Raw genomic sequence first — 25,271 nt, 5'->3', positions numbered from 1 at the left:
CGTACAGCTTTAGCTGTCTTGAAGTAACGTTCGTCCCAATTATTTTCCTCCTTTTGTCCTAGGTACTACGTGAAAGTGGGGTTTTTTATAGGCCTTTCGAAGGTATGGAAGGCAAACTGTAGTGTTCTGATATCCGCTAGATAACTTCTCTTTCAGTGAGATAAGATGTTCTTGTGTAACCATTTGATCTTAGCGTACAGGTGCAACTTCTGAACTTGCTTTCCAAAACCTCATGGAATGGGTTAATAAGAGTAATGTTCAGTTTTATTTAAAATTCCTAAAAGTTCATAAATCATATTGACATTTTTCCTGCTCCAAGTACAGTGACCTACTTTAAATAGATTAAAGTGAGATAAAGAAGAGATTATTGCAAAAGTAAAAATAAGTTACTTGGTTATTTGTCCCCCACATCCCCACCTGTCTTACGTGTTTAAGCTTTTATTTCTTGGCCCCCAGCCACGCAATTTGCTCATCCAGAGCAGACTACTAATGCGGTGTATGGGAAAGGGTTTGGTGGCAGGGAAGTCAAATGTTTTGGAAGGATTTTTCTTTTGCTAAACTAGTCTGGGATCCCTCCCTTCAAAGAAATAATTTCAATGGAAAAATCAAAATCCGAAGCTTGTTTAATTATGTTTGGAGGGAGGGAAGAGAGGTTGCCAGCTTCAGTTGTAATGAAGATAAATCTGGGGTACATCACGTCTAATATAAACAGAGCAATTTGCTTGGGTTATACATGTTTGAAGGTTAAACCAGCTGTGGGCGGTTGTTTCAGGTACGTGACAGTGCTGTTACTGCTTTATTTTCGGCTAAGCTCACGTGGAAGATTAAACCTTTAAATGATAAACTGCAAATAGCATTTAAAACCAAAGTTCTGTGGGCATCGCATGCAGATTTGGCATCAAGCATTGTAAAATAATTTCTATCCTGGTCAATACATCACAGAAATAGAAGCTATATAAGTGAAGTTGCCAGTTTTCTGCTATTTAACTGTTTCTAGTTTGAGTCATGTAGGATATAAAATTTTATTTTTCTAATAAGATCAAATGCAGCCTTTTCAGAAGATTAAGAAATAATGCATCTCTAATCATTTATAAATTTCAAAACTACTTCCTTTTGAAGAAAGGCTTTGTTTAATACCACTTTATTCTGACTTGCATCTTTCCATTTTATATTACAAACTTGGTAGCGGAGAGCTCATGATACGCAGATGTTCATTTTATTGCATTTAGCAAGTTCATCTGTAAGCTCACGGAAAGTCTCTTCATTACCCAGTTTATATTATTTAAGAGGACTGGCTATTGCATTCATTTAATTAGGAAAAAATCAGCAGTAATTAGCTCACTCATGCACTGCAGAGGGATGGGCTGGATTAGGAGCCTGTGGTGGCTTCCTGCAGCAGCGAGGGGTTTATTGTACGACAGCTGCACAACAGTCTGTTTTTTGCAATTTCACACAACTACAGCAACATTTGATGGGAGAAGCCCTCAGCTAAACTTTTTCAGAATACGGTGCATGAGAGAAAAGCTTTTTCTTTACTGTGTAACTTGTGCTGCTGTTGGAACTGTCGTGGTGGGAGAAGAGCAGCACAACCCTTCTGCCTCCAAAGGATGGTTTGAGTGAAAGGAGATTTGAGAACATGCTGTAGATTCCTTCTATTAGCATACTCTTGTATTAATTTCTATGATAACATTTATCTGGAATATTTGGGATTTGTTGTTGAGGTTTTTTTTCTTCCTGTTCTTTTTGTCTAACCACCCAGTATGGTTGCGTGTCTTCCATTTAAGCTTATGTGATGGCAGTAATTTATTTTAAAACGTGCCTTTATCTTTCCTTGAACCCCTCCCCAGGCTTAGTAATGCTGTGAGTTTGTTAGGACTTGCCAGAAGACCTCGATAAGCAGAGTTCTGTGGACCATCTTTGACTTCCAGAAACTTGCAGGCAATTCAAGAATTAACTTACCCACAAGCGGCGGGTAGCACAGAGGTTACGAGCAGTGAGGCTTGTCATTAGAAATAGTGCAGGAGAGCATCTGGAAATTATAGGTGAGACTTTGCACTTTCAAATCAGGGGAAATCTGGACCAGAGGGACTTCCCTTCTGGCAGGGAGAGCTGTGTTCCTGTTTCTGACCCTGTCTGCAAATAGTCTATTAGAAATTCAGATAATTTGACAAAGTGCTTTGCTGAAGGCTCTTGCAGACCTCCATGAGAGATCCCTGGGGAAGACGTTGCACGGGGATCTGTGCAGTCTCCTCTTCAGTGTAGTCTTAAGCTATATGGAAAAGGGAATAAGGAGATAAGGCGACAAAAATTGTAGGGGAAGGGGGTGTGTATTTGTTGGTGCATGTATATGAATGTGTGTGCATGTATGTGCATCTGTATATAGATTTAGAACTTAACTGTGAAGAGTTGTAGGAAGGCAACATTATTTTGAATGGCCAGCCTCTAAAAGAGCAGATGAAATTAAGTGTAGGTACACATGACATTTTCTGCATGGGAAGAGATAAGAATTCTTGACTTGTATTTGCAGTGATGCCTGAAATATCTACTAATGAAGAGACCTTGGTGTTATAATAAGATCTTGTGAAGAATCATGATAGCCCAGTGCTCGCTTGTTGTAAGACACAAATAAGATATTATGAATTATTAGAAAAGTAAGGTAACAAAGCACTGTGTAGGTGTATAAATTCGTGGTGCTCTCTCCTTTCATCCTGGATGTTGCGTGTGGTTCTAGTTCCCCTCCTTCTGCTCAAAAATGTGAATCAGAGAAGGTACAGATACAAAAGAAGGAGGGACAGAGTTAGGAAACAGCTGAGCTCTTGGCTGAACTGTGCACCTTCTTGCTCCGGGATACTTTTGGCACTGAAAGTTGGGGAGGTTCAAAATGGGATGGGACAAAGTCATGAAAGAGGAATTAGTTGAAGACCATTAGATACGCAGTTGATGTCTTTAGGTAAGGAAGTTCTTAAGCTGCAGTTACAATGCACCTTGGATGGTGTTGAGGGAAAGCATCGCTCCACTCTTGCGTTGTTCTTTTCTTCAACTTTTCTGCAGATATCTGCTGATTACAGTCTTCCCTGCTTTCACGGATAACTTGCTTTCATACTGTGAAGTTATTTTGCCTGGGCTTTTTTGGTACGGGGTGTGTGAGATTTGTAAAAGGTCACTTAAAGTTGTCTTCAGCATTCCGTGGTGATAGGGGTGATGAGTATAATACTTCTGTGGATGCCGTAGGAAATCAATTCCAGAAATCAAGGTTGTAACTCCCGAAAGATGGAGGGGGGCAGGAAAGAAAAAGTCCTCTAAATTCCATATACTGGATACAGTTCTGACATGGAGTTGAGATAATTCAGCTTACCACTCCAGTATCATTGCTGCCTGGTCTTACCTGTAGGCTTTTAAGGAGCGTTGGGGTTTGTCCTCTGCAGTTTTTTTTTCTCTTTAAAATCTACTGCCATCCAGAATACCTAGATGTATGGCAGTCGTTCAATATTAACGCTTCTTTACATCTTCAGAGTTAGAGTTTCAGATCTTTTCTACATGTGCAATACCTGTGTGTGTAGATACTGCATGGCATGTAAAGCCACTTGAGAACTTCTGTTTCTTACTGCATCCAAAATTATAATTTATTAAGTCACAGCAGAGCCTCTATAACATATTACTAAAAAAACAGGTATCTTTAAACTAATATCTAAATTAGTGGAAAGACCTGTTTGAGACACCACTGTATTATGAATTGCCAAGATTAAAAACAACATGGAGGAGTATTTCCCTAGAACAAATATTTCACTAAGCAAATGTGAGTGCCTATTATAAATGTATAATTTGATCAGCAAAAACAGGAATTCTTAAATGATTTGGACAAATCAGTAGCTTTTGTCTGAGATTTTTGAATGTTCCTTTAGACTATTTAGTCCGTTCAATGCTTCTTTCACTCCTCTATGTAGAAAAGATAGAAACGTTAGTTCCTAAGTGGTCGTGCTGTTCCTGTCGATCTGCCGTGCCACTGAGGCTGTTAAGAATTTATGAATTTAAAAATGCTGCTGTAATTCATACCTGATGGAAAGGCTTGCTACAAACAGCAGCTCAGAGCAGCACGATACAAACAGACCGGAGGAGTCACCAGAAATGAGGAGTTCAAGCGTCTCTTGGCCGCACACGTCTTTATAAAGCCGAAACCATCAGAGCCCGTGCAGCATCCCTGCTTTCGCTCCTCTCCATTAAGCGCTGTCGTTGTTACTGGGCAGAATTTCTCTTGAAAATTTAGGTCGTCATCCTGTAATCTGTTAATGCAGCTCTTTGTGTTTCTGGACGATCCATGGTCTGATCTTTAGTGTTACAAGTTTTGGGGAAGAACATGATGTGGTTTAGGTGCATTTTTGCCTTGCATGCTGTTTGTATTCAATACCCTCCCTAAGACTAAGCTCAGAAGTACTCCACAACATTTCTTATGCAAACATTTGGTAATTAATTTTTCTTACTTAAAACTCACTTTATATTTTCATAGAAATGGATCCTGCGTTGAAGACCTATCACAATCCCAGCCTGGAATATAAACTGGACTTTATAATAAAAATGCCTTCTTGGCTTTGGGAGGACTATTGTATACATAAAAATTGTTTGCAGAATGTTTCATGTTCCGTTCTTGTACATTATGAAGTCCAGGAAAAACCAAAAGCTTATGATAAATGCTGCGTAAGAGCATTTCTATTTTTTAAGCATTACAATTTGATTATTTGCTGTCATATTTTTAAGTAGGGGCCGAAAACAAAACAGAAATTTTTAGGAAGGTTTCTGCGGCGCTGGCTGTAGGGAACAGGACACACAGAATTGTGCTTCCCGTTGGAATTTCAGCATGTTTCAGTGTTTAAGGTCAGAAAGGAGTTTCTCCTTTGCCTGGATGATATTGCAACAAACTTGTTTACGCTTGGGATACAAGTTTTCTTGAGTGCTGTTTTGAAAAAGTCCTTCATAGCTGCATCCTTTGGGGATTTCTAAATGCATGTTTCTGCAAATTTGTTGGAAACAGAATGGGACGTATTGAGAATGAGCCTTTTACTGTAACATGTACCACCAATGGCTAGAGTTTTGCATATGTTTTCTGTTTAACTGGAGTATTGAAAATCAGGGTTTAGATCGGTTTCAGTTTACAAGTGTCTTTTAAAAGTAATGAAACACTTCCTTAAACACACAGGCACACGCAGTGCACAATTCTGACTTTATTCTGTTATCGGAGCACTTTTTAAATGGTGAAAATGCCCATTTAGTTTTTGATATGGGTACGCTTCCCTCCTAGTAGCAATTAGTAACTGAATCTGAGCATTGCTCACTCACGTAAGGCAGAAAAATATTTTGGCAAATATGGAAATACATACTATACGGAAATACATACTATACGGAGAACAGAAAATTACTGTTGGACCTGTTGGATGCCTTGCAAGTGCTTTGAGAGGAGAAAATATTGATATCTAGCTTCTGCTTACTTTACAAAATCAGAAGATTTTGTCTATATTTTCAGAGAGTGCTTGAAAGTTCATTCAAAATCTGCACCATGAGGCTTTCTTGTGAAAGCCCACGTGTGTACCTGCACACCTTCTGACTTCAGAGAGCGATGATAGCCCTTAATTCTTCCAGGGGAGATTTTTTCCATTTCATCCAAAACTCTTCTCCCACTGAAATTTTCTTTAATAGTAATAATTGTATTATTTGTATTTATGTTGCCGATTGCCTTGATTGCACTTGATGTATTTGTGGTATCAGGAGAAAGGTAGATGTATGTGGCAGTTCCCTAATAATTTCAGAGAGGAGGAAAGATAAAGATGGAGACTTATATATATTGATGTGTGTAATGAGACTTCCTAAGAATTTTACTTACCCTCTAACTTTGGGATGGGGGAGTGTTTTGTTCTTTCTAATGCAGAATGCAAATAGATTACGTAGCGCGTAGATCACTATTAATCTGCTTGATGCTACAGCTTTCGTGGCATCCTTTTTTCCCCCAGTATATTCCACCTTTTAAAGTTTGCCATTTTAAGACGCGCCACTGCATAGCTGTGGGGGAAAAAAAAAAGAATAACAAATAACTTGTTCAGGCTTGTTCGCATGTATTTTAAATTAAATCATTTGTTGACTCTGAAAAAGGAGCCATTAATCTCTATAATCTAAGATATTCCTCTGCTTAACGGAGAGGGTAAGTTGGTCCTGGCTAAGGTGAGGCAATACAGCGGAGGGGGTGAGGCGGTACTGCGTGGTGTTCAGTTTTGCACAGCTCACGGCAGTAGTTGTGGTAAAGCAGTTATTTCCGAGATGCACGTGACGTGGTTGTCTCTCATTGTGTTCCTGTGCGATGTTAACAAGTTGAGTATCGATAGCATTCGGTGCCGTGTGTTGCAGTGGTATAGATAAACATCAAGGAAAGGCACCAGAAGAAGAGGGTGCGCCTGCCCGTCCCTGCCCTAGAAGAGAGCTGAATCTGTCGGGTATTGCACTCTGGCGTAGGAAACAAATACTGCTAGCTAACAACAGAACTTTAAAATACTTGGTGATCGAATCAAGTATTACTTAAAATATTCTAAAACTTTTTTCCAACTCTTTTTTTTTATTTATATATATATATATATATATTTTATTTTATTCTAATGTGTGTTCAAGACCTAATTGTTAGGAGGTCGAATCTTAGGGAAGTGGCTAGATGCCTTCTGTGCATTTCTTTTCTGCAAACCATTGCTTTTATCTATGGTTTTTAATCTTTAAAAAATGCTACACTTGCTTTCATTGAGCTGTATGTAATTTTTTACCTGGGGGTTTTTGGGTGGTTTTGCTTTTTCTTGGGTTTGGGTTTTTTTTTTTTTTTTTTTTTTAATCCTTTCAGACCAATAGGCAAGTTAAACAGAAGTCCTGACCTTTCTTTTAATTTAATAACACCCTCTCCAGGCTTGTTCCCGCAGCCAGTGTTGCCGCTGTGTTGTGTCTTTTGTCCTCCAGCAATCCTGACAAACAGTAACAGAGGAAACTCAGAAACATTTCAGATTTTTTCTTCTGACCCTTGCAGGAGTTTAAACGTTCCACACATGATCGTGTATTTAGCTAGAAAACATGCCCGGGCATCAGTAGGCATTTATTGCGTCTCCTATTTTAGATCAGTCCTGTTTGCTTCCTCAAGTCCAGAGACGTATTTTAGCAGCGAGTTATTTCATGTAATGTACAGTATCTACTTTGGATATTTCTAGGAACACTCTCAGAATAATGTCTTAGAATGGCAAGACCTTTGGTTGTACAGAGATCCAGGTTGGTTAGTAATAGGCTAATGTTGTCGTGGGAGTTTGACAAGGAAAAAATGCGTTGAAATGCAAGGAAGGGGGTCTCAATGTGATGGAAAATTTCTGTGACATTCTAAGACTTGAGAAGGACTTGTGAGGTAATACCCTTGCATCTTAAATTCAGTCATTGTGTGTCTAGAAAACTAGGTCAGTGCTACATTAATTTATTTTTCTGCTGTTTTTTTTTCTCCTAGTGTCCCAATGTAATATCAGCTTGAAGAAGCAGAGGAGTCGAAGTATCTTTAGCACCTTATTCTGCTGCTTTCGTGACTACAATGTCGAACCACCATCTACCAATAGCACCAGTGCTCTTCCTCCTTTGGTGGAGGAGAATGGAGGACTTCAGAAGGTCAGGCTTTTCTCTTATTTTGCTGTCATATAGGTCTTTTGTAACGAAGGTTTAACTGCACTTCTTAAAGTTTGTCTTAATAGATTTCCCTCACAGGGAACATGTTACTAGTTACAGAAAAAAATACTGTTTTGATGGTGAATTGCAAATATTTTCTGTTCAGCTGAAATTGAAAACTAACTTGTCTGTGAAAGGTATTGGCACTATATGTTTTTATAAGCAAACAACACTTAAAACCTAAGACACTAAAAAAATGTGGACTACTCGTAAAACTTCAGCTGCTGAGTTCTCTCTGGCTTTGGTTCTCTTTCCCACCTACAGGAAGGTTAAAATGTGTCCACTGGAGCATAGTGGAACCACTTTGAATGTCAGTTGAAAGGGTTTCCAGTGACATAAAACCAGTTCAAAAAGGGGGAGAACCATAATTGTTTGGATCTTTTTTCCTAACCAGCTCACCCATGTTCAATGCACAGTGAGTCCAGAGGTATCGGCTTTTGGCCGTTTTCCCAGGTTATTTTTTGTTTACCTAATAAGCCAAATTAATTGATATAAACTTTTAGCACTTTAAAGCATTGTATGTAAGAGCAGCATGTTACTTTCATTGAGTTCTAGTAGTTACATTGCTTTTCCATATTCATGAAATCACAACACAAATAATTGTAGATGTTCTTCTTAAATCTGATAACACTGAGAGGATTTGCATTATGTTACTGAAGAATTTCAGTTCAATATAGCAAACACAGGAATACCATTTTCTTCCCATACCATATTGTTTTTCAGCACTCCACTAGTGCTGTACTCTTAATTGAAACACTGTTCCCATCCCATTTTTCCAGGACTTTAGAGGATTGCAAGTATAGGTGTATCCATGATGGGGAATAATAGCAGAAATTGGGACATCTCTATCTTCTCAACCTTCTGCTCTTCATGCTAATTCTTCATATTTGATGCAGCTGATTTCTTACCTACCTTGTCCAGTCCACTTTATTTAGTTTTGAATTTTGCTGGTTGTGCTTGAATTCTGAAAAGCTCAGGAGAAAGAGCAGAGCGACTTTTTGGTGGGAGAGAGGAAATGAAAATAAATTAAAGTGACTGACACGAAGAACATGTTGCAGGGGGAGGTAAAGGCTGAACTGCAACAGTTCATGCTGAAACAGCTCACGTAAAGTGCACTGAAAATTCCTCTGCCAAGGGGAGGAATTGTATGTGTATTTTTAGACATCTTTTGCTAGCCAAGGTACGTTTTGACTGAAATGAGGGAAATCTAGCCTGGATATGCGGAAGGGAGAGCTGAGTAGTGTGTAGCATGTATGCGCACGTTCACCTGAGAATCAGAAGGAACGGGAAAGTAGTAAAATTTCCCTTTCCACTGTGCTAGGGAATACAAAGGAGAGGGAGGTGAGGCTACCAGAAAAGTTACAAATGAGAGAGAATGAGACTTTATTAGAAAGACAAACATAAAGAAAAAAAGAGTTTGTTTTTTGTATAGGAAACGTGAGTTAAAATTGTCTAGAGTCAGTGGTATTCAGATTGCATTTTGTAAAATTATTATTAATTACTTTCTAAATGTATCTCATGCCTTGAGCGAGTGATTGCGTGTAAGCTCACACAAGTTCCCATCCTCACTCTGTGCTACCTTAGTGAACAGTTTTGTGGTTGTGCAATGCTTGTACACGAGCCCAAGACACAAATTACAGAATTCATAGCGTTACCAGACTACAGCTTAATTGAGTAAAAGAGTTCAAGGAATATGTTACAAAGAATTATTAAAGAGTGCATTTTCTTCAAACAGAATGAAATGCGCTCAGATGCGTACAGATCTTTGTAGAAGAAATCAAGTATGGCTAAGTTTTTGGGTAGTTCTTAAGTGAGTGCAAATAAGTCTGTAACATTTCTGTTTTACATGCGGTATTGAAGACTAATAAGCTTTGTATGTGTTTTTATATGCAGCTTTTTATTTTCAGTGCTAACATGGTTAGTGTAAGTAGGAAATTCTTTTAAAGAAAGAAAAACAGCCTTGAAGACTTGGATATATTTGAATATCGTTACGCTGTCAGGCTAGTGCTTTTTACCAGGAGGGCTGTGTTTTAGAACTGTTCAGGCTAGTTGGATTTGACCAAGTTACACTGAGCATCCTGTCTAGATTCCAAAGTACATGCAGCAGTGGACCTCAGTTTCTAAATTGGTGAAATTAAATGTCCAGGAATGACAAAATTACCTGGTTTAGGAACGAAACGAAAGCCCGACAACACACTGCTCAAACTCATCTGCTGTTTAATTAAAGCTCTTGTTGCATTAATCTGACTGCCAGGTTAAGAATAGTTTAAATTCTGTTGAGCCGTCACTTACTTATATCTGCTGTTTTGTATGTTGTATTAATTATTTATCACATCGCAGGTGACCTCTGACCATGGCCCAGTCAGTTCATGTGTTGTGACCCTTTCCTTCAAAAATGGAAAAAGAAAATTGTGCAATAATGTTAAATAGTTACGATTAGAAACTAGTATAAAATGGCTTGGATGTACTTTCCTTCTGTCTTTGCTGTTCAGTGGAGGTGTTACATGAAAACTAGTGATAAAGACTTAAGAGGAAGGAAAGGAATGGAGAAGGCTGCTGCTGGCTTCACAGGAATTCAGTGTTTGTTCTTGTGTTGCTTCTGGTGTATTCCTGAAGTTGATGTGACAAGCGAACTTCTTTCTAATTAGGAGTCTCAACTCTTTCAATGCTAACCTGTTGTAAAGGAAGAGAAGCGGAGAAGCTTATTTTATAAAGTAATTGAAAACACAGTTCTGAAATTTTGTTCCGAGTAATTGTGTTGTGTGATTTAAACTTATTATTATTGCTGTATTAGAAAAAATGAAATCGTTCTTCATGTAGTATTTTACCAAATGATGTGACTTGATTATGCTTGGCAAGTCAAGTGTCACATCACTTCTTCATAGATTTGGAAGAAACACCAAACTGGGCACGTTTTTGAATGAACAGGGTTTTTCAGTGCTGACTTCTATTCCATTAGGGGGAAAAGAAAGCCCAAAAACTTCTTTAAAGTATTGAGTTCACTTTTAAACCTTCTACTCACAGAGCAGCTGCTTGTCCCAGTGTGATTCTAATACTGGTAATCAATGGTCCGTTCTGTCTCTAAAGTTTCGATACAACATTTTTCAATAATAACTTGTATTTACTGAAACTATTGTATATTTGTTTTTTCTTAAAATGTGACAGCTTTTTAGGGCAGCTCAGAGATGTATTTTAAGATGTAGTATCTATTACAGTGGGTATATCAGCCTGTCTGCAGCTTGGATGCCGAGCCAGATGTGTCATTGGGAGCACACAATGTTCAGCCTCATGAAATCCTTGCTAATTTTTTCCTGCCTCCTCAGCAGCAGGCAGCTCACCAAGACCTTCCAGCCAGTTTTTTTTTTTTTTTAGGGGCCAGAGTGCTGGGAGAGGGAAGCGTGTTTTCTTCTGAATAAATTCAAATCTCAATTTCTCTTCTTCGTCAATTAGCAACTTGACTCTGTGTATTTTCTGGGCATTCTTCTGGGTGTAAGTTGTTGGGTAAGTTTGTTACCTGACTTTTGAAGTGTTTGCAGATACAGATTTCATCTGCAGGCTTCAAGGAAAGCTCTAGATAAAGGTGAGAACAGCTAGATGCAAACTGGCTCGCTCTTTCCTTCGCCTCCAGTTGTGGTGGGTGAGGGAGCTCTGACAAGTCTATCAGCACTTTGCCATTTCACTTACAACCCACTTCCACTAGAGTCATCTCTGCTTTTGTTTCACAGTTAGATCGAAATCGGGCAGATGGCTCGTTTTCAATAAGATGAAGCATGAATGAGGAAAGGATTTTTATACTTCTTGGATTAGAGGAGAAAGTCTTGATCCACGCTCCACAGGAAGAAAACAGAATTAGAAGAAGGTTTATTCTGGGGGCAGCAGCTGCCCCCGCTGCATTCCCTGTAACAGGAATGAAGCCAGGGAGGTCAAGTCCTTGAATTTCCACCTCACTCATCCTAACTACTACAAAAGTTAGGTCTCCTCCCCACTGCTTTTTGCTGCACGATGCTGTCATCTCCAAGGTGGTGCTGGAAAGTTGTTTTGATGACCTATTGTCATGTTTCCAACACTGTTGTTTGCTTCAGGGATCTCTCTTTATAACACATGTGAAAGTGCAGGGTAAGGGATCTTGTCTATCCGACATGAATATGATTCACTGGAGTGAGAAAAACAGCTTGTAGTGGGAGTTCTTCATGTCAAAAGTAGTATCTCCATTGTGCAGGAGACTTAGAGAAGCACCGTGAACATGGACACTTTATGGGGAGACTGTTAATGGCGTGCTTTCCAAACAGATGTGGAAACCAGTCTCACTCCCCAGTGTGGAGGAAGATAAGTGAGATGAATGTAAATAAAAGTACTCTTTCTCCCACTTAACCTTTGCTGAGCAGAGCAAGAAAATGCCTGGTGTTTGGTTCTGTTGGTCACCATCAGCATGCAGTATGGTAGGTCGATTCAGAAAACCAAAACCCCCTCTGCATAAGTATATTTGGTTCCTCTGTCTCTGCCTACTCATTCTGACCTTCTTTGCCTCCCCAAAAAGTCTTCTGTACAAAGAGACAAAGCTTGATAGTCCAAGTCAATGAAAGAGTCAAATAGTAACTACATTATTGTTTTTAAAGAACCTGTCATGGTCTACTATAAGCTTTATGTTAAAAGAAACGAATATGATAAATCTGGGGGTTTTTATCAGCTTCTTATCTTAAAGGGATTATTCTTTGAAATGAAACAGCTCCTTATCTTTGAATACAGACCATTGTCAGAAAAGCAAAATAGTGTGATCTGTGACTTGATGCTCATTGATCCCGGACGCGACTATAGACAGACAGCATTAATGAACGGACACAGTACTGAAAATGTTGTGTCTCTCAAACTAAAATTACATAGCTAAGGGAAAAAGGATTTATCGTTTGATCTCTATATATTGTACCATGAAAAAAAAACATGTTTCAGTGGCTGGACAAGTCAGTTCCTGGGTTATCTTAGTGATACAATGGGGAAATTTTGGCATTCTAGGAACAGCTTTGTCCTGTTACCAGCATCAGGAGCTCGTGGAAAGACTTCAACAAATGCAGTCATCTGTCATCTATTTCAAACGATAGCATTATGACCTACTTCCCTTCCTGTTCCAATGCATCAGGAAATGAGGCAGGACACTTTTAAAAAGTTTCCCATAGCAGGCTTGTTTTTAAAAAGCATTTGCCTGTTCATAAACGCTTACGCTTTACCAGCAGACTCTTGCATTTATCTTTCTGCTTGTTTTCCCAGTTGTCATCATTACCATTTTGATTTTTGCATAGGATTGCTCTTAGGAAATTCACTTATTTTCCTTGTTTTTTGATTTAAGAAATTCTGCAAGAAGAATAAAGATAACAGTAAGGCAACTCCTTTAGCAACTTAGATTCTGGATTCCCATGAAAGTCAGGCTTAACAGTAATACCATGGGGTGCAACTCTTGTTTCAAGAGATTGCCAAGACAGAAAGCAACGAGAGATTGCCGAAATAGAAAGCAAGTTACGCCGCGGTGAGTGCCTCCTTGAAGTCTGTGGGAAAACCTGATGTGATACACAGCTATATTTGTGTCCAGGAGTAAGATAATCTTGTACCATAACTGTGGATTGCTCCAGTTGTATTTTATTCTCTACCAGTGAATGCAAAAAATGCCTTTCGAAACAAAACAAAACACGGGTTTGCAATCTGTGCTCTGCCTGCGTAACCATATCCTTGATAACAGTTTGATCACAGGCCAGGAATCCGACTGGCACCTACTCAAATTCACTCCTTTCTCAAATGGCCCACCAAATTCAGATGATGTTCCACTAACAGCACGTTAATGTGCCAAATTCATTTTTTTTTCTTTTTGCCATTATCTTGAGGAAAATTTGGATTCTTACCAATTTTTGTTTGTTTGTTTTTATAGAAATCAGATACTTTTCTACTAAAGCAAACTTCTCGATAGTTTGTGGTAGTTGCTGTTCTCTAGCCATTTCATCAGCTTCTCTGGATTTTGGTCAAACTTCAGTAAAAATTTCTGCTGTTGTAGCAATAAAAAAAGAGGACTTTAAAAACAATATTGAATTACTTTTGTTTGTCAGTGATGTGTCAACGCTATGTGGGACTCTTAAAAGAAGTGAGCACAAGACTTTTTTCAGCTGTAAGAGGATGTTCTAATGTTGAGAACAGCTCTTTCAATAGACAGTCAATCTGCTGGTCGTCAGAACCTATGTTTTCCAAGTAATTAAAGAATAAAATCATCTACCTAAGCAACATCTGTATTAAAAGGGTCAGCTTCCTTTTCTTATGTGCAGTGCTCATCAGAAAACAAATCCTTGGTTTTGACAGATTAGAAAGATGAGAAAATACAGTTCCTACTTCCTGAAACGTTTGACATGTTGAGTTGGCAACTTTGTGACCGGCCTTTCTCCATTTGAGAGCTGTAAATGGAATCATCTTTGTCTCCATATGTTGGGTCCCAGAATGAGAAGAAAAGGCCAAAGAGGCCAAAGACTGTCTTGCCTTCTCCCAAGTACAATACAAAAGTGAGACCATGGGAAGAGCACTATTACTGTTGCCTCTTTCTTGGTGAAGAAAGTGGGATTCCTGGGATTGGTTTATCACCATCATGTCCTCCTTGGATGTTTTGCTGTTGCCTACGTGAAAATGCTGGTTTTTCTGAGGCAGTTGTCTGAAGTGAAGTTGACTTCATGGAGTGGGCTTCTGCCCTGCTGCCAAGGTCTGGCTGAGTCTCTTGTTGCTGCAGTGAAAATAGACAAATATACCCATTAGTAGATCTTAAAGCTGAAAAAGTTACAGTAAATACAGGTACTTTCTTATTATCATATCTTATTAATCATAGCATGGGTTTTACCAGTCCAGTCTCCTAAAAATCATAAATGCCGATATACTAACAGATCATTTCAGCGACTAAAATGCAAGATCCTGTTTTTATTTTTTTTTTTTACCCTGGTTTCTTGAATACTTTGAACTTTTGGTTTAAAATGTTTTGAGTGCTACTTTTACTGCTTCAGACCTTTGTTCTACCCTTTAAAAGCCATTACCCTTACAGTGATTTTTTTTCTTTTTCCCCAGGGTGACCAGATGCAGGTCATGCCTATACCAAGTGTATGTATTTTTATCCCTTTTTCTTTTAATAATTTTCATAACTTTTGCTTTGATTCATCTTATGTTGCAGTCTAACAGGTCTGTTTTGTGTTGCATGTTAACAAAAGGATTTTATGTTGTACACTCAGAGATGAATTGAACTGCGGGGGTTGTACAGGGACAAAAAGAAGAGTTTGGGTTTTATGTGGTTTTCATCTTGCATCTGAGTTAAATCCTTTTCTGAATTTTTATCAGTTTGAAAATGCGTGAAGTAGTCTGAAAGTTGAAGTTACTTATTTTAATAGAGACAAAAGGTGACTCATCATCGCTATGTGGGACACAGTTACAAAAACCTTTTCCTCCAATTTTTCCCTATGTACTAGTTTGGAAAGAAGAGTTAGAAACTGCTTGATTTGTTTGAAACAAGCCACTTCCAGAAAACAGAGAGTACACTGACTGTAGCTGCATTACTGCACTCATTTGAGATGATGCTCTCTGTATCAGCTACTGTTTTATGGGCTTTAATATTTCTGCTTATCTTCCCTGGATTAAACTTGGAATGCCATTTGGCATCTGAATTATTTTTAAAAATTAAACAAAAGGAAAAAAAACCCAAACAACTGGTTTTCAAACTGAAGCTTTTAATTAGGTTTAACCTTTTTAGGTCAGAAGGTTGCTCTTTTTCTACTTGTTTTTTATGTGGATGAAGACTTAGACTTTTTAAATTTGGGAGTTTCTGAGCTCCTTTGCCATTTACAATACTTTATTATTGCAGTTTTCCAGGAAATAGCAGTGATGTCATGTGGAGTTACTGACACAGCCCTCTTTCTTGAGATATTTGGTAGCCCCTAAAGACCTGAATATTCCCAAAATACCATTTATTTTCCCTCTTTCCCTTCCGTCTCATGTGGCCCAACGTTACAAGACCTCCTGTAAGAACCCTGTCTGTTCTGCAGTGCAGTAGTGTCAGGCGATCGCTGTAACTGTGCAGATCACTTCCCTCCTTTACCACTTTTTCTTGCATTTAAGAACTGTTAGAAATTACTCTTTTATTGCTTACCTATTATTTCTGATATGAAATTACTTCTCATATGGCTCATGCATGTGTTTGCATGTGTGTGTATGTATATACACACATGTACATGCATGTCATTTGTATATATGCAAGTCTGGGAATAGAGAGCTTTGGATGCATGAAAATACTGAATTCTAAATTTCTTATAGATACCTGCCAGATTCTGTTTGGTGACTGTAGTTGCTCTACTAGCAGTTATTTGAATGTAAAACATGTTCTGGCTGTGCTCTGACCTGGAATAAAATTTTGCCTAAGAGTGAGTGTAGGTATTAATGAAAGAAGAATTCAAACAGAACAAAATTTTGAGAGGACAAATGAGTACAGCTTTGCCAGGTACAAACATGAAACAAGATACTTTGCTAAAACGCTGTCTTTGCGATGTTAAAGCAGTAGCAGTGCTCTGTTAGATTTGGGTAGCAGTAGGAAAATGAATGATTCAAGAGGTTTCCTTTTTTTCCTTTTCCTTTCTTTTTTTTTCTTTTTTTTTTTTTGGTAGCTCAGCTGTAATTTTGCTGACCTATATTCCCAGCACTTTAATAAGGCAGTAAAATTAACTTTTGCAGTCATGACGTGGAGTTCTCAGTGAGCAGGTGACTTTAAAGACACTTGTTCCTCTTCTCCAGTGCCATCTGATGCCTTCTTCCAGCAGGACGTGCAAGTGTTGTCAAGCAACCGTCGCCCGCAGGTGGTTGTGTGACATTTACTATCCCAGGATCAGAGTGCTGCTCGCTGTCAAACAGAAGCCAGCGAGCATTAGTACGTAATAGTCTAAATAAAGCAGGAGTAAGCGGCGTATGGAGAAGGCGGTAGGAACGAAGAGGCAAAGCCGACATGATATTTGAAAAACGCCTAAAATTCAAGCGGTTCTTTTTGCCAGTCTTACAAGGGCTGTTTGTCCTGAGCGCTGAAGCCCAGAGGTTCACCCTGCGACAACTCTTAACCGTGTGTTTAAGACACATTAAGGCAGAAATTCTTGATGCTCTGCTTCGTGGGGTCACGGATGAGAAGTAGACTGAACTGTATGTATTGTACATACCAGGAGGAAAATCTTCTAAACAGACGCTGAGTGAGCTTGGTCACAATTAAGTTGGACATTTACTTTTTATAGGGCTCATTGCAAATGTAATCGCTTCAAGTGTTTAGAGAATTCCTTAGTGACTCTGCAAAGAGCACTGCCCACTTGTTAAACTTTCAAGTTGAAGCCTCCAGTCAAAATAGGAGGTTTTCTGGGGCTTTATCACACATACCTAAAATCTGGCAGCTGCTGAGGTCACCTGTTTGAAAACTTCCTTGCTTTACGTACATCTGTGCAATATCAGTGAAGTGTATCTTCTGCTGAATCAGATTTTTCATGTGTTAATTGTGCTTAATTTAAAAACTTGAATTAATACGAATTTTCACTTGGTTATTATTATTTTCACTTAGCAGGCATAACTGCTAAGCAAGGAACATTCCAGCTTTTCAAGATAGGTTCTTCAGAAATAGAAACAGTGCAACTTTGTTTTTTTAAAGATGAACTTTATCCTGTTTGTATCTCGCAGTCTGAAACTGTTTCCAGATAAGGCAGAGATTAAACAGCAGTGTAATTGATTTTTTTCCTAATACTGCAAAGTGATTATTTTTAGGGCTAAAATAAACTCTGGTCAGTTGACCCTGGCTGGAGGCCAGGTGCCCCCCAAAGCCGCTGTATCACTGCCCTCTTCAGCTGCACAGGGGAGAGAAAATATAACGAAAGGCTCATGGGTCCAGATAAGGACAGGGAGATCACTCAGCAGTTACTGTCACGGGCAAAACAGACTCAGCTTGGAGAAATAAGTTTAATTTATGAGCAGTCAAAATCAGAGTAGGATACTGAGAAATAAAACCAAATCTTAAAACACCTCCCCCCACCCCTCCCTTCTTCCTGGGCTCAACTTCACTCCCGAATTCTCTCCCTCCTCCCTGCCAGTGGCACAGGGGGATGGGGAATGGGGGTTGTGGTCAGTTCATCACACGTTGTCTCTGCCGCTCCTTCCTCCTCAGGGGGAGGACTCCTCACGGTCTGCCCCTGTTCCAGCATGGGGTCTCTCCCATGGGGTGCAGACCTTCAGGACCCCACGGGGTCACAAGTCCTGCCAGCAAACCTGCTCCAGAGTGGGCTCCTCTCTCCATGAGGCCACGGGTCCTGCTCACAGGAGCTTGCTCCAGTGTGGGCTTCCCATGGCATCACAGCCTGCTTCAGGTGCATCCGCCTGCTCCGATGTGGGGTCCTCCATGGGCTGCAGGTGGATATCTGCTCCACCATCATTCTCCATGGGCTGCAGGGGGACAGCCTGCCTCACCGTGGTCATCTCCATGGGCTGCAGGGGAATCTCTGCTCTGGTGCCTGAAGCACCTCCTCCCCCTCCTTCTGCACTGACCTTGGTGTCTGCAGGGCTGTTCCTCTCACATCTTCTCACTCCTCTCTCTGGCTGCAATTGCTCCTGGTGGTTTTTCCCCTTCTTAAATACATTATCCCAGAGGTGCTACCACCATCATTGATGGGCTTGGCCAGCAGTGGATCCATCTTGGAGCTGGCTGGCACTGGCTCTGTTGGACATAGGGGAAGCTTCTAGCAGCTCCTTGCAGAAGCCACCCCTGTAGCCCCCTCCACTGCCAAAACCTTGCCACACAAACCCAATACGTAAACACACACAAAATTAGAAAAAACAGTACCAGCTGACGCTGTGTGATAGACCCAACTTAAAAACATATTAAGTGTAGCTCTGGCCACCTGTGCTTTCATGGATTTTTCTCAGCTTTGTTTGGAAAGGAATATGGTAGAGAAATCAAAGTAGACCTGTAGCAACTCCAGCACTTGTTTTCATTCTTTTTAATGAAAAGGTAGCTGGAAATGCAAAGCCATACTCATGCACCTGCTAAAATGAGTTGTCCATTTATTTTGTTCAATTTTAAATCCCAGTGTTAAGGCATGGTACCAAAAGTAGTCCTCAGAATCCCTGCAGAAGTTAAATCTTAGCACTGGGATATTGTTTTTTCGCTTTTCCTCACCTACGTTTAAGACAATTTCTTGTTACAGCTTTTTCTAGAAGAAGTTTTGTGAACTGCCTGTTTCATAACAGGAGGTAGAGTCTTTTGGCAGCTGTGTTTTAAGTGGGAATAATTTATCTTCTATTAGAGTATTTCTATGCATAACTGCTGGGAGAAGCTGTTAACTATGCAGAGTGCAACCAAAAGTGTGAAGTGAAGGGAACATGAACAGCAAATTAATGTGCTGCACTTACGCTAGACAACATTTCCAGTACACAGAGAAAGGGTTTATTAATTCTGATACTTGTCTCTGTGGGAAATAAGGGCCTACAGGGAAGAAAGGTTATGATTGTTATATACAGTAAATTTCTGAAAGATTTGTGTTGACCGGCTGTTTATGCTTCAAACAAAAGTCCTGTTTTTTCCACCACCACCCCCCCTTTTTTTTTTTTTTCCTTAGGGAATATACTATTTCCACGGGACTGAAGCAGTGCAGCAGTCGTTTCACTACAAGGTCTGTTAAGCTGATCAGCCGTGAGACCTGGCTGGAATGCATAAATCCCAAACAGTGACTAGTTTAAAAGCTTTAACTTGTGTACAATTCGTGTCTTGTTGGAATTTGAAGACCAAGCTATGACTTACAGCACTGAGATACCATGTTATTTTTCTGCTGAGTTCTATGGAAGTCTGCAGTATTTCGGAGAGTATTGCATAGTAAATATGAATTGCTGCTAGCCACAATTAAATACTCTTAATCATCTTAGATATCTTTAAAGCTACTATGTTTAAAAAATAATTTACAAAGATCCATAGCTATTCGCTATTAACTATGACAGAAATCTGGTAATTATAAGTCTCCTTGGATATGTCTCCATTAGTGAGGAAATTAAAATACAATATTGAGTAATGCTTGTTCCTGCCTAAGAGCTTTGCTCCTGTCGGCATATGGAAATTGCTTTAGATCAGAAAGCTTGAATGGCAAAACAAATGGACTGATACCCTATGTACAAATCCTTTAATTTCCTAAAGCCTCAAAAATGTCATCCTTGCTCCAAAGCCCTACACCAGATGTTTAGCAGTCTTGCAACTTGTAGTGCCTTTGGCTTCAGAATAGTTTCCTTGTCCCCATTAGATTATCAGGTGGCAAATGTGTTTTCAAAGTTGAGAGTAACAGAGATGCAGGTTTTGAAACGGAAAATTTACTTTTCCTAGTCTTCAAATGTGCAGACTGTTAACCAGGTGTCTTCAAAAACAGGATGAGATTGAATTCAAGAAGCCAAAGCTTGTAGAAGGTTGGTGTGCCCTAGTGGGAGACTTTCCCCAGGAAGAACCTTGAGGTGTAATCATGTTAGGAGATAACACGTAATTATTGACCTAACTTTATCTAAGTCAATACCGAAAAGGGAGAGAAACTCGTAACAGTAACCAACATCTCTGTGTAGATACCGCAGGTAAGCTTGTTCCTCTCCCAGGACTGCTTTTGAGAAAGCAGAGCTGCAGGTGGATGAGGAGGATGGGAACAGGCTGTCTCTCACCGTGCAGTCAAGGAATTTGGGTTCGCAGAGTTGAAGGTTCTCGCATTGTGTAGTCCTTGGTGTATGTCCATCCTTTTTTTGACAACAGGCCTACTGGTTTCCAGATAAAAACCCAAAGATATCTGTGATATGACAGTGTTCAGATTTTTCATCTGCGTTTTTATATGAAGGAAGATCTATTTCCATATATTTTCCATATATATAGATAGATATTTTCAGTTTGAAAAAGAATTCACATAGCAGAAGAAATTACTGGCTTTGAACTGCTTGTACAGATTAACTTAGTCAAAAATTTGAACTAAATACAGTCATAAGAACTGAACTATTCTGTAAAAAAAAATAGTAGTACGCTTAAGATTTCTTGGGACATTCCTATCTTTTTGTCTTCTTCAAAGACAAATCAGTATCAGAACATGGGTTCTGGAGATTATTGGCTTTAGATGGGTTTGATTTTTCTTTCAACAAGCGTTTAGTCTATTTAGGTTGTAAGTCTGCATCCTTCTTACTATGAAAAATTGAGGTGGGGTGCCTAAATACCTTTCAGGTTTTGAAATAGGAGAAACTTAAATTCTTTAGATCTAGTCCCAGTTGCAAACAAGCAGAGGTAGAGCTCAAGCAGTTGTGGAATTAATGTGTGCATGAGGCTGTCAATAACCTAGAAAGGGTGTCCTATAAATTCTGGTCTGGAGAGGTTATTGTGTTGGACACATACTTCACAGGCATTAAGTAGGTTTAAGTCCAGAATCTCATTTGTTAGTTACTTCATTAAAACAAGAACTTCCTAGGCCGGTATCTGTCAACTTAAGATGACATCTGAAATCAGTCTTTGGTTAATGAAGAGTCTGTACTCGGTGCCGCAAGGTGTTGTGAGGGTGTCTGACTCTTCTGTTTGTCACCTGCTGTCAGCAAAGGGGTGGCCGCAGATCGTGGCGAGCACCTCTGCAAAAGGCTATTGAAAAGCACAAAAAACACGATAGATGCATCCTTACCCAAGCTACGTTGTCTGAATCAATAAAAAGATAGCAAAAGAATGAAGGTAGAGTTCTGTATCCAGTTGTTAATTACTTTAATTTCCTCTCAGTCTTGAGCTTCTCCCTATTGATGCTTTTATATAAAGCTAGTCCTTTTCCTTCACCAAAAAAACCCCTCTTCAAGTGAGCTGCAGCAGTGTTTCAGCTCCAAATAGAAGTGTTTTCTCTCATTTCTGGTATTTCAGGAAGTATCCAGTACCAAAGTCTAAAATAACGTAACTGTTTGCAGATTGGGATGTTAAAGTGGGGAATGAGCAATCGAAAGACTACATGACTGCCTGCATTGCTTTCAGAAAAAATGCAATTCACATAATTGGTACTGGTTTTTAGTAAGGGCAGCGTACTGTACAAGAGCCTAGTTTAAGAGAGCTTTCTTTACTGCAATTTTAATGCCTTGATTGTGAACATAATCCCCATGGAAGCTCTTGGTCAGCATCCTCACGAGTGGTGGGAAAAATGAGAGTGGAGACATGTCCCGGAAGATAAAATTAGTAATGCTGTCTTCCTTCAGGATCGATTTCTCCACGTTAACATCTTTCATGGCAAACAGAAATGATTTGTGTAAATGTCCATCGGTGTGATGCAGCTGGAAATGGCATTGACTGTGAATAGGATAACAGCAGCATCCAAAACTGAGGCATTAGGAAGAGGGTCACTGGAAAAGATACTGTATCAAATGTCCCATTTTTTTACTGTTTTTTTTTTTAGCTAGTGGTGGTGTTTTACCATTTTCAGTGCTTTGGAGATCATTCTAAACAAGTCTCTCATTAAAAAAAAAAAAAAAAAAGGTCTGTATGGGTATTGCATGAGCCATTAGTTTCCATACATGTACTTGCAATGAGCCCAGAAAAACATTCAACTTCAAGTCATGTATTTCAGTTCCCAGTAACTACTAGAATAGTAATGTTGGCAGAAGAGTGCCCTTTCAATAGAGGTTTTACTCTTTTTTTTGTTGTTGTTGTCTTCCTCTTTTCTTTTTGTTTTTAGCCACCAGCTAAATACCTCCTGCCAGAACTGACAGCATCAGACTACGGGAAGAAGTGTGTGGTCATTGATTTAGATGAAACTTTAGTGCACAGTTCATTTAAGGTAAGTAAATTCAAAAAGCGCTATTTTGCAACTTGAATCTGTCAGTGAATGTTGTAGGAACTGTTAAGCCTCTTAACACCATAACTAGTCTTACAGGCTCCCCCAGCGTGCCTGGTAGTCCTCGTTGTTACTCCTGTGAGTATTCATCCTAATTTAGCTGTAAGGGGAGTAACACAGACTTTTTTTTTTTTTTTTTTTTTTTTTTTTGGTTCTGAGAAAGTCACGCCGATTGCAGCAAGGCCTTGAATGTTCTTGGCTTTATAGCTTTAAATGGTGGCTATTCCAGCAAAGACCTGTATTCTAACAGGTACAAAACTTGTTACTCTGAAAATACGGCTTCGTTTTTGATGTTTAAATGATGCCATAGTTACTCTAGGACAATGGAAATTCAGCACAGCTTTAGGCTAGGGAGATGTCCCTTAAACGGTAGATTTTGGGCCCCAGCGATTGCTGTGCTCTGTTGCTGTTGCTTTCCCTGTCCGGCTGCTGTCCCCATCACAGTATTTTTAAGTATTTACCTTTCACAACAGGAAAGCAAATAACATTTAGCTGCTGCTGCTCAGTCAGTCAGTCATCTTGGAGAAGCAACTTTTATAACCCTTCAGAATTCAGCATGTGGTGGAAGTAGTGGTATTTTTCTATTGTTTAAGTAGGGCTAAAGTTAGAACAGGAGAATTCAGAAATACAAATAAATTGGCTCAGAGTACTGTAGTATTTCTGATTGGCGAATGTCAGACATAATGAAGCATCTGCTAGTTTTATACTTCTATATCGGAGATTTTTTAGGAATTGATAGTGTTTCCTTACTAGATAGAGGTACCACCAACTTCATAGTCTTCTAGTTTTGGTTGTACTCCCATTTTTCACAGCTAGCATAAACTCAACATTATAATCCTGCAACATTTAGTTGCCAGAATTTAAATATGCAAACCATAATTCATATTGTGGTTAGAATTTAGCAACAGCCTGTCTTTGGTGACTTAAAGATGACCTTATATGGAGATAACTAGAACAAAAATTCCCGTGCCTCAAACTGAAACTAAGATTCTTCTCTGTCTTTATTGTGCCTAATGGTATACAAGAATTTGTGGTGGCGTACAGGAGCCTGTTAACCTCAGTGCCACATCTTGTCTTCTATACCCAGGCTGAACTTGCACATGAGAATTTTTCAGGGGGACTAGAAACACAGCTGGATTGGGGAGGGACCATGGCTTCCTAATTAAACGAGAGTCAAAAATAGGAAGGGAAAGCTGAATTTAAAAGTCTAAATTTGCCTAAAAATAATGACGTATTAGGCTTAGTGTTATCTGAAATGTAAAAATACAAGTTTGTTTTCTGAATGCTGTGGGTAACTTTATACTGTGATTTTTCTGGGTTTTGAAACAAAATGAGATTCGATTTCAGGTGACTACTAATTTTTTTAACCATTTTCAAGAAATACGTGTTTAATGATTGATATAGTTTAATTTTTTTCTTGTAGGATTGAGGTTTGCTTTTATTGCAGAGTCCTTTCTCCGTGGGCTCATTTTAATCATCTCATTTATTCAAATGATATTTAATGGGTATTTAAATGATGTTAAACAGATATTTAAGAAAAATTGAAAGGTTATTCTGCTTAGTCTTGAACACTGAATAATGTGTTAGGAAAAAAAGTGGTCCTTTTTTCTGTGAAGTAAATAGTGTTAGGCGAACGTAGGAATTTCTGCAGTATGAGAGCCTTAGGGCTGTGATGGCGTTATCTTAATGTGAAGCCCTGTGATGGGAGTATGTGGGAGAAAACCAGTGTTGGAGGAAATGGCTTTAGTAGTTTAGTGGCTGCACTGTCCAGTGGTGCTGTTTGGGTTTTGTTTCATGAAGGGCCATAGTGGCCGTCAAAAATAACAATGGATTTCCAGAAAAGCAGGGGGTTTAACACTGCTCTGCCTGAATAGTCAAATCACTTTTGCCGTTTCTCTTGGTTGGTTGGTTTGTGGTGGGGTTTTTTTTTCACTAAAACATGTCTGCTCTACCAGGCAGGTCCCCACTTAAAAGCTGTAAAAGTATACATAAATTTGTGATTTTTAGTACAAAAGGCTTTATTTAAAACACACGATGTTTTAGAATTCATAATTCTATTATGAAATAGGCTTCATATTTCAAATGCAGATAATATTTTTTTTTTAAACAGAATCAGAGAAGCAGAGTATTTAAAGTGCTCTTTTATGAAAGCAGCAACATCTGAAGGAGGGTAATTCTTGTCTTTTTATGTCCCTGCATATTTGTGAAGCTTTAAGGAGGTACTAGTCTTTCATGTTAAGTGCATATTAAAGGAATAAAGTTTGGGGTGCTTTGGCAAGAGTAAAAAAGGAATAGATAGACATTATAGTTATCGTTCCCATCATAAAACAATAATAGAAGCAAAAATCATAAATTATTAAATCAAGGAGATGTAAATGTGGTTTTGTATAAAATGAATTAAACCACATGCAAGTCTGGAATGCAGTTCTATTCAAAACTGGCTGTGAAACTCTTTTCGAACATTTAAAACTCTGAAGCTTTTTATGAAATAGAAACAGTTCTAATTGAAGTAAAGATTTTCAACGGAAGAACGTTGTCTTCTTTCACACTCTCTCTGCGGTTCCCACTCGAGGCATGTACGTGCTTCACGTGTGCAGCCCCAGAAGCCTTCATCCAGGAAACTGTTGTAGACTTTTCTTCTGTCTGCCCATCCCGATG

General features: G+C 39.1%; 1 protein-coding gene across 18 annotated transcripts in view; it reads left to right on the top strand.

The window, feature by feature from the left end:
• Positions 1-25,271, top strand: part of CTDSPL (CTD small phosphatase like) — an 86,355-nt gene that overhangs the window by 41,235 nt on the left and 19,849 nt on the right. For 9 of the 18 annotated variants that reach the window (XM_054817804.1, XM_054817803.1, XM_054817801.1 and 6 more), the window contains exons 2-5: positions 7,511-7,665; positions 14,806-14,838; positions 19,362-19,415; positions 22,455-22,556. In XM_054817804.1, the coding sequence (XP_054673779.1) occupies positions 7,511-7,665; positions 14,806-14,838; positions 19,362-19,415; positions 22,455-22,556 (344 nt within the window). The remainder of the gene's footprint in view (positions 1-7,510; positions 7,666-14,805; positions 14,839-19,361; positions 19,416-22,454; positions 22,557-25,271) is intronic. The other 9 variants (XM_054817807.1, XM_054817806.1, XM_054817817.1 and 6 more) reach the window with 3 other exon arrangements.

This window comes from Grus americana, chromosome 2, assembly GCF_028858705.1.
Source record: "Grus americana isolate bGruAme1 chromosome 2, bGruAme1.mat, whole genome shotgun sequence".
Taxonomy (NCBI): domain Eukaryota; kingdom Metazoa; phylum Chordata; class Aves; order Gruiformes; family Gruidae; genus Grus; species Grus americana.
Note: the sequence above shows the minus strand (reverse complement) of the source record. Positions and strands in the feature narration are given on the sequence as shown.